This window comes from Chenopodium album, chromosome 23 (genome assembly GCF_948465745.1).
Source record: "Chenopodium album chromosome 23, dcCheAlbu1.1, whole genome shotgun sequence".
Taxonomy (NCBI): Eukaryota; Viridiplantae; Streptophyta; class Magnoliopsida; order Caryophyllales; family Amaranthaceae; genus Chenopodium; species Chenopodium album.
The window spans coordinates 32,842,218-32,851,900 of record NC_137856.1 but is presented as its reverse complement, the minus strand read 5'-3'; the positions used below and the strand labels follow the sequence as shown (position 1 = coordinate 32,851,900).

General features: G+C 36.2%; 2 protein-coding genes across 2 annotated transcripts; both read right to left on the bottom strand.

Annotated features, from left to right (window-relative positions):
• Nucleotides 1-926: 926 nt before the first annotated feature.
• On the bottom strand, nt 927-3,545 carry LOC145609634 (11S globulin seed storage protein 1-like). The gene is made up of 4 exons (XM_081665085.1): nt 3,174-3,545; nt 2,594-2,895; nt 1,702-2,208; nt 927-1,334 (listed from the first exon to the last, which is right to left on the bottom strand). The coding sequence occupies exons 1-4, from the start codon at nt 3,535-3,537 to the stop codon at nt 927-929; spliced, it is 1,581 nt and encodes a 526-aa protein (XP_081521211.1). The 5' UTR covers nt 3,538-3,545.
• A 2,067-nt stretch (nt 3,546-5,612) lies between these two features.
• Nucleotides 5,613-7,883, bottom strand: LOC145607400 (13S globulin seed storage protein-like). The gene is made up of 4 exons (XM_081663067.1): nt 7,544-7,883; nt 7,046-7,299; nt 6,386-6,811; nt 5,613-5,990 (listed from the first exon to the last, which is right to left on the bottom strand). Exons 1-4 carry the CDS (start codon nt 7,881-7,883, stop codon nt 5,613-5,615), a joined length of 1,398 nt encoding a protein of 465 aa, XP_081519193.1.
• Nucleotides 7,884-9,683: the final 1,800 nt, after the last annotated feature.

Sequence of the window (9,683 nt, the reverse complement as noted above, 5' to 3'; positions counted from 1 at the left end):
TTTCATGCCAATTATTGTACAACACTATTACTCCATAGTCCGTACTTACTTAGCTTGGCTGCTTCTCTTCATAAACCAAAAGGCAGCATCATCGATCACTTTCCAAAAACATGCATCCTTTACACCTCATATGCTAATAGTAAGGCAATTAACTTGGAAAAATTATACTCCATAATCCATGGCTCACTGTTCTCCGCTCTAATCAGTGATTACTCCCTCAATCTCAATATATATAATTGATAAGAATATACAAGGTTCAATGGTTCATAAATCGATCATATTCTATCAAGTATAAACCAAATACCAAATGTACATTTGTTTGTTGTTGTGTTAAATAAATAAAGTGTAACAATATATAGCATATTTGATAATAGCATTAATTTTCTTATATGTTAGTTATAGAATACGGTCAAAGTTTATAAGATTTAACGTTAAAAAATCAAATGTAATAGTTAATTTGAAATGGACAAAATGTGTGATTATGAACCTTTTATACTAGTAGCAAATTAAAATGGAGAAGGTGTATGGTTATGAACATTTTATACAATTTTTTTTTATTAATTATTAGTTTGGTCACACTGATAGAATTAGCTTTAAGTGGTAAGCAATGAACTTTTACTTTAAACAATTGACTTATTTTTGCAATTAAAATGTTGTCTTAGATTCTTAAGCTAATAATTAGAGATTTGTAAGGTCATGGGTACATTCTTGCTAACTACAAACGCGCTTGGAAACAACATTATTCATAAGTGTAACCAAAGTAGAGGTGGCCATATTATTATCATCAAACTTTACACCTAAAAAACCATACAAAAGCTTTCGATACAACAAACAAAACCCATTATAACTAGCTAACTAACTAGCTTTTTCCACCACTTTACTTTATTCTCTCCCAAAAACTTCATTAGTTCAACACTCATACACTCTTACACAATGGCATACTCATCTCCCCTCCTTTCAGACGACCTCTTTGAAGGGCTAAACACACTCAATTCCTGCCTTCCATACTTGAGCCTTTGTGCCTCCTCCCTTGACAATTTGTACGAGTTCATGACAACCTCGATGGGCATGCCTCGAATGGCCGAGATCCGGCCTGCTAGTGGGCTGCTCATGGCGTTGTCGTTGGTCAAGAGTGCAACCCATTCAAGTCCATCTCTTCCTGCCCTCTTTAGGACTACAAAGTTTTGTGGGACTACGACGAGTTGGCCTTCTTGTACCATGTCGTCGAAGACTAGCTCCCCTTCGTGGTTTGCGATTTGGACTCGGCCACTTCCCTTTGTGAAGTAGACTATGCTGTGTGCGTTTATCTTCCAGTTTGGTGTCATTATAGCATTCTACATTAAAGTAAAAACACACATAATTACATTAGTTACTTTACAAATTATCAACTATAATTCAATTCCTAAGTAAAAAAAATTTAACATAGAGTACAATATTAATCAAAGGTCAAAATTTGCAACACATTATATAGATTAATAGATATACTATATGTCTATATATAATAACATATAATTAATTAGGTGGATAAAAATAGATTAAAAAAACCACTATATTTCTATTCTACATTCGGGTGTAAAATCACACCCTCTCACATACCCCTTTATCTCCATATAGTCTACTGTATGGATATCGAGAGAAATGTGAGAGGGTGTAAATAATGATACAAAAATGTTATCAATTGATCATTAACTAGTTACGTACCTGGTAGAGGTTAACTTTCTCAGCACTGAGGCGGAGGTAGTTAAGGATGGGAAGTTTCTGGCTGTTGATAGAGGTCATACGGCCGCCCTGAGGGTTAAACACGTCAGCCCTTTCGGGGTTGTCGATGTTCACACTAAGCCTAGCACTGCAAAGAGTTTGTTCAATGCCATTGTGGTGGCGACTACGTTCGCTTTGTCGTCCTCCACGGTGGTGTCTCTCTGATCTCTGCTCTTCCTGGTCCCATTCAGGGATCAACATCTCAAGCTCGCCGCCCTCGACACGGATGATTGCACCTCTGTCGTCGTTCTCGCCTTGGATCTTGCTGATTGTGTCACTTTCGACTTCGAAGGCATCGGCTAGGAGCTGCTTGTCGAAGCCGCTTAGGATGTTCTGGCCATATTCCTCCTGGCTTCCTCTTGTGTGACGGCGAGATGACTCGTGCTGACGGCGAGACTCGTGGTGTCGCCCTGATTGGCTTCCCTGTGGGTTTCCGGCTAAGAAGAAGCTCTGCTCATCATTCCAAAAATTAGTAATGTGTACATATAGTTATGCATGCAACTAGCTTAGTTACATTATAACTACATTAGAGCAATTGAAAATATGTAAATATTTCCGTACATTCTAAAAATTTATATACACCTGGATACAAAAAATTTATATACACCTGGATATAAGATGCACTACAGAATATTTTTTACTCAACTTAAAACACCTAATATATAATTAGGTACTTGCAACTTATTAATTTATAACATTATAATAGACAAAAAAATAAAATAAGTTAAATTATGTGAAGATTGGAGTAAAAAATTAAAAATTAATAAAATTATTCTAGTGTAGTTTTGTACTCGTATAAGAATAATATTGTGTAAATGTTAAAAAGAGAACTCACCCTCAAATTGTCATCGAGCTGGTTTTGGTAGTTGTTAGTGTCAAACAATGTGACAATGGTGAGACGGTCCTCTCCATCGTTGTACACCCATTTTGACACACCAGCTGGTAGACCGATGACGTGACCCTTGTGGAATCGTCTAACCTTCTGGTGTTGGTCTCTCATTTCCTCGGACCCACGTTCGGACCTTCTAGACTCATGGAAACGCTCTGACCTCCTAGACTCCTCCGAGAAAGATTCGGGGGAGCCTGATTCGTAGGTGCTAGCGCATCCTAGGCCGCTCACACCCAATAATCCTCTACCTGGATAAAACAATTTTAACCATTAATATCTTTAATTACATATTAGTAAAAAATATACACTCGTATTAGTCAAGTACCTCGACCATAAATATCTTAAATTACATATTATTAAAATATTAGTAAAAAAATATACACTCGTATTAGTGAAGTACCTCAACCATTAATATCTTTAACTACATATTATTAAAAAATATATACTCGTATTAGTCAAGTACCTCGACCATTAATATCTTTAATTACATATTAGTAAAAAATATACACTCGTATTAGTCAAGTACCTCGAATAACGTAGGAGATGGAAGGTGCATTAGTGTAATGAGGCAAGAGAAGACCCTTAGGCTCAATCTCACGACGAATCACGGTGACACCAGCACACTGGAACTCCTGGTTCTCCTTAGGGTCCCATACCTCAGTGATACCGGCCTCGGCTTGGATTCGGATAGATGGCTCATTAGCGCTAAGCTGGTTGATTTGGCAATCATTGAGAGCCTGTTGACCACGCTGTAACCGGGCATGTTCGGGGGACGACTGGCCGGAAGGCAAGAAGGGGGACTGCCCTATTTGGAACCCTAATTGAGCTAAGGAAGTAGGAGAGAGTATGAGTAGGGTTAGAGCAAGAGGAAGAAGAAATACTCTAGACATTTTGAAAAGAGTGGAGTGTATTAGCTTTAGCTAGTTAAGTAGTGAATGAAAGAGTGTGTATATATGTTGTTGGTATTTATAGTTGAGGTTAGAATGAACGAGATTTGACACGTTGAACAAGTGTTGCATGAAAATGAGGATGTTTGGTGTTTGTGTGTGAACACGTAATTGTTGTGGTTTAGGATATGTGGCGAGTGTGGTGCATGCAAGAATGTTAACATTTGGCTTCAATTAATCCTTGGACTTGTATTACGTGCAAGTTTGATTGTTATTTATGGTATGGTTTTTGTTTTTTATGCTCGTTGTATTTATGTTTTGAGTTTGATTATTAAGGTATTGATTGTTGATCTAGTGAATCAATAGCTAATTCAATAAGGTGAGATGATTATTAATTACATAATTGGCAGCTTGGTGTAGACTTGTCAAACAGGTTATAGATAGCCGTATATAGTTAGATTGTATCTTATATCTCCTAAGAAAACTTAAATAATACTGTATATATTTTGTAATTTGATGATTTTTGTAAGAGTTATGATATATATCAACGTTATTAATTATACTTAATGTAGTGATGCGATGAAATCGATATGTACTCGTATATGGATGCACAAGACTTGTTAAAATATTGGGTGTGTGTCTTGCAAAACTTGAGATTGACATCATTTTCTCTGCATCATTGCTTTTTATGGTTCACTAATTTTGTAAACACAAAAACTAATTAATCATATGTAGTGTATAATTTGCGAGATTATATGGTTTAGATCAACGGGACCATATTGTAAAAGCTATGTATCGTATGATGAGTGATGATATATGCGAAAATTTGACGCGGTGTAATTTGGAGTCTAGCAAACGCTAGTGACAAATGATTAATAATACAAAATGGTAGAAATATAGTGAATGTCGACACAATTAGGCGGATGAAACAAGGCCTCAACTCGATCTACTGCATACTACTACTTGTTGCTACATTTAGCCATGTCATGTACTCTATTTGATACATTGTTGGCAAATGGCAATGCATATATCACTACGATACAAGTTGTACATTCTTAATTAATAATTAATAATTAATGATCGGCTAAACTAGTCCAGAGATAATGGATAGTTATAAACTAAGAGACGACATTCGATTTGCTTGTCTTTTAAGGTTGCCATCTTAAATTAGCCTCTTTGCATATTTGTATTAGCTTAATTAGTTGATGTTTATCATGGATGCATTGATGCAAGACAGCTATTAACAAATAAAATTGTCTGATTATGTTATAAAAATAGTATTAACAAACAAATTTTAGCATCGAAAGCATTTCTGGGCCTCAACCTTAAGCTTAAGTTTTAGTTGATTTGGTCCTCTAACATTTTTAATAATGGCTTGTGAATCTTAATGTTGTCTCTCGATTTGCTTAATTTTCATTTTTCATCCCAAACAAATAAGAGCCTGTTCTCATACAATTATTTTTAGTTCAGTTCAGTTCAGTTCAGCTTTAATAAGTTCAGTTCAGTTCAGCTCCTAATTTCCTTCTCTTATAAAATTTTCATTTCAGTTCACTTCAGTTCAAGCTGAGTTCAGTCAATGAGAACAGACCCTAAGTCCGTTACAGTCATTTTATATGAAAAGGGTTCTGCTCACCTCATGTCCACTTATTTTAGTAGCTAGGAAAGATAAGGTTATGAAATACGGAGTATATATAAGTTCTAATAGTAGTTAATAAAGGATATCAAAATTTAATTTACAATCCAAATAATTATCAATGTAATATACTGATTAGCTAATTAGATTGGGTTGTAACTATATCATTTTAGCTTCATATATATTACAAATTAGAGGCATTGTAGAGGCCAAATTAGTTAATTAACAATCCCTTGGTTAACATTGGCCATGCATGTACACAAAATAATAAACAAAAAGAGAGCTATTTAACTTTCATAAATTTCATTTAACAAACCAAAGCAGAAATAAAAACATTGATAAGTTTAAGTATCTTTCTCTTATTCAACTAATCACATTTTTATAACAACTTGGAAACCCACTTAAGTTTTACACACAAAATTACAAACTCATAACCCAAACTTCCCTAGAATGACCTAGTCCTAGGACTAAACATACTTAACTCTTCCCTTCCATACTTGAGCCTCTTCACTTCCTCCCTAGACATGTCATAAGAATTCATGACCACCTCATCCGGCATGCCTCGGATGGCCGATAGCTTTCCGGCCAAAGGACTAATCATCGCGTTGTCATTGGTCTTGAATGACACCCATTCTAGCCCTTCTTGTTCTGCCTTCTTCACTACCACAAAGTTCTGTGGGACTACCAAGAGCTGCCCTTCTTGGACTTGGTCATCGAATACTAACCGCCCGTTTTCTCGGGCTACTTGGATCCGACCCGTACCCCTTGTTATGTAGATTATGCTGTGGGCGTTTATGTTCCAGTGGGGTGTCATCAGTGCATTCTACACAGTACATAATCATATTGAAAAAGTTAAATTTCCTTTCAATTATTGTTCATATAACTATATATACAAGCAGTAGTTCTCAAAAAAAATATATATATATATACAAGCAGTATTATGATCATTTCAAAAAGTTGGTTAAATTTCATTTTTTTTCCTAGGTACACATTTAATCATAAATAAGTTTCATTCAGTTTGTACGTATTATAAAAAAACTTATAAGTTTTCGATATTATAAGTACACATTGGAAATCATAGGACATATCTTATATTTTTTTTCCATATATATATCTACTTAGCACGTATTAAATTCAATTTTCAATGAAACTTGTAAAGAATTCAAACGAGAGCAACAAAAAGAAACAGAGTGAGTGCAATATATGCATACAATTTACCTTGTAGAGCACTCCTCTCTCAACACTGAGTTGTAGATGTTGCAAGAGGGGAAGTTTATGGCCATTAAGGGTGTTAATTCGACCACCATGCTTGGTAAAAACATCAGCGAGCGAAGGTTGATCGATGTTTTGTTTAAAGCTTAAGGAGCAGAAAGTTTGTTCCAAGCCATTTAGTCTCCTCACTCTTTCCTCTTCTGTGTCATCCCATTCAGGGCTTAACATCTCGAGATCACGTTCAACTCGAATAATGCTGCCCCTCTCATCGTTCTCGGCCTTCATGCTCCTTATTGTCTCGGTGTCAACATTGAAAGCATCAGCTAACAGCTCATCGTCGAAGCCATTGAAGATGTTCTTCCCTGCAACTTCTTTAGGGCCTCGCTTCTGGCTTCCTCGACCGCCTTGAGGGTTTCCAGCTAGGTAGAAACTCTGTATGTATGAAAAGGGACATGCAAAAGCAACACATGAAATAATTTGAAACTCATTCACCACTAATAATATACATTTGCACGTAATTTTTCACATTTTAATTAGAGTGGATACTCACTCTGTCCGAAATTAATAATCACATATACTATTTTAGGAAAATAAAAAAGTCGTGATAATTTAGAAAAAGTAGTGCAGTGGTAGCCTATGGTTCATAAGGCTTATCTTAAGACATACCCTAAAATTGAGATCAAGCTGGTTGTTAGGATTGCTAAGGTCGAGCAAGGTGACACTAACAATAGGGGCATCCCCATCATTGTAAGTCCACTGAGCAACACCGGCAGGTGATCCTATCACGTCACCTTCTTGAACTCGGAAAACCCTCTGGTGTTGATCACGTTGTCCTTCTCGAGATGTATACGAACCACTGCCTTGTGGTGACTCGAAGGTCTCAGGGCATCCTGGGACTATCACTCCTTGTATACCCCTCCCTGCACCCCAATATAAGGTGTCAAATAAAAACATTATGTTATAATTGTCACATAAAATATAATACTAGCTTAAAACATAAATCTATACTACTACAAAGTCAACAAAGATAAGAGTGAGGGATAGCTCAAGTGGTTAGAGCTCCCCTCCTGATTCCAAATGATTCTGGGATCGATTCTCATCACTCGCCCTTATGACTCTCCAAACATCAAAATCAAAGTCAACAAAGATTATTAATTAGTCCACCTTGTGTTACGTAGGTGACATAAGGAGCATTAGTGTAGGAAGGCAAGAGAAGGCCTTTAGGCTCAATGATATAACGAACAGCCGCCACCCCAGCACATCGGAACTGCTCACTGTCGGATTCCCAAACCTCGATCACCCCAGCCTCAGCCCTGAGACGACGAGTTGGCTCAGCCGCTTGCAACTGCTGGATGTCGCAGTCATGTTGCCATTGCTGGCCCCTCGGTTGTTGAGGCCGCCTTTGAAGCAGTGGTAGCTGAGCTAAGGAAGGCATAAGGTGAGCAAGAAGGCATAGAGGCACTAAAAGGAGAAGTGCATTACTACTAGTGATGGTAAAAGCCATGGTAGAATAAAGGCAATGATCTAAATTAGAGAAAATATTAAGGGGAATATATAAGGATAGTAACATTGACACGTTAATGGTGAGCATGTTGGTAGTCTTCTATTTTTCTATGCATGCATGCCAAGCGCTCATGTCCAACACTTGGATGTTATAATGCATGAGTCTTTGATCATGTAGCTAGCTTAGTTCCATGGCTCCATATATGAGGTGTAGCCGTGTAGGGGTGGAGATTGGAGAAGCAATGTTTGAATTACCCTTCTTATATACTTCCTCCGTTCTTTTTTACTTGACCTGTTTCTTAATTTTATCACGCTTGCCAATGCAAAACTTTAACAATGAATAACTTTAATTCTCCAAAAGTAAAAATTATGAAAGTTATATATTATGATAGTACTTATTGAGGCGAATTCAAAAAGATGTCACATGAATATGTTATCCCTTATATATTATTCACAAAAGACGGTCAAAGGAAGGGTGATGAATAGTGTAAAAGTCAAAGCGGGTCAAATAAAAAAGAACGGAGGAAGTATGAAGTAATTGACTAAATTGTTAGTTCATATTAAACTTACTCCGTATGTAATTTATTCTTCCATACTAAAAAAATCATAATGCATGAATCGTAGGGCGTGAACTTACAATCTCAAAGTCACAAAATGAGTTGAGTTCTCCACTATTTTCATCAAGTATGGTTAATTAGTTAATCAAATATCATCTCATTTTATTCTGTCCGTGATTTTTGAGTCAAGTGTTTGTGTTTCATATTTTAAAAGGGTTTCATTCAAATTGATAAGTATCTCTAATGACTAGGTAATAAAGAGAAAATATCGTACTGAATCAAAATCTTGTTCAAGTCAACCCAATTGGAGTTAGTTAGGAAACCGAGTAGGAAAAGAGTAAGATAATCCTCACCTTCAAAATGCTCCTAATAAAATTGATCTAGTTGTGAGATATAATCCTTATTGCTAGACCAAATACTACATTGTCAACACCATTCAAGATGTTAACTTAATTTATAGGTAACAAACAACGTTTTAAACCGATACAATTTGAGTAGTTTTATTGAATTGACAATTCATTCATTTTAAATTTAAGCTAGTTAAAATCAAATTCATCAATATTCAAATTAATAATTGCGTTACAACATCCAACATGTAGGCATTAGCTCGAGACACAACTAATTTTAGACTTTAGCACGGGGCGATCTATAAGTTCAAATCATTAATTCGAGTCATATACCAATTGGTTGTTAATGTAGTGGTGATTGAGATTACACTTGGGCCCTGCCTGGATTTGTAGTAAAGAGGGAGGAAAGATTAAAGGAGTAAAAAACTCTGATACTTTTACTTGCCTGGATAGAAAGTAAAATTATAAGGGAGTAATATATTCCCCTAAAATTAAGGGGTAAAAGTTAACCAGGGGTCCAGTGAAATGTTTTCCCTCTCAACATCTCCGCCTAATTTCCATTTCTCTCTCTCTCCTCTTTACCAACCTGCCTTCAACCTTCCAGCTCCCACCATCTTTATTCCACCAAAGCCAAGTCCTACAAAAAATAATTATACTCCAATTTTTATGAGCTTACCATGGTCTGTTCAGGTTAGTGCCGGCAATGGAGGAAATCTTTACTCTAGTATTAAGGGCTTGTTCTCTTACGTTGAAATTCAGTTCAGTTCAGTTCAGCTCCTAATTTCCTTCTTTTATAAAATATTCAGTTTTCAGTTAGCTGAATTCAGTCAATGAAAACAAGCCCTAATGCCAAACTTTTGGAAAATGAAGTTTTATCCTAGAATTGATCCTCTGCTA

Bases quoted from the DNA above. Each gene is read 5' to 3' on its own strand.
- LOC145609634 (XM_081665085.1), bottom strand. From the start codon at position 3,537: ATGTCTAGAGTATTTCTTCTTCCTCTTGCTCTAACCCTACTCATACTC. The intron at 2,896-3,173 runs GTACTTGACTAA...TGTTTTATCCAG, and splicing joins CATCTCCTACGTTATTCGAG to GTAGAGGATTATTGGGTGTG. The intron at 1,335-1,701 runs GTACGTAACTAG...ACTTTAATGTAG, and splicing joins AGAAAGTTAACCTCTACCAG to AATGCTATAATGACACCAAA.
- LOC145607400 (XM_081663067.1), bottom strand. From the start codon at position 7,883: ATGGCTTTTACCATCACTAGTAGTAATGCACTTCTCCTTTTAGTGCCT. The intron at 7,300-7,543 runs GTGGACTAATTA...ATTGGGGTGCAG, and splicing joins TGTCACCTACGTAACACAAG to GGAGGGGTATACAAGGAGTG. The intron at 5,991-6,385 runs GTAAATTGTATG...TGTACTGTGTAG, and splicing joins AGAGAGGAGTGCTCTACAAG to AATGCACTGATGACACCCCA.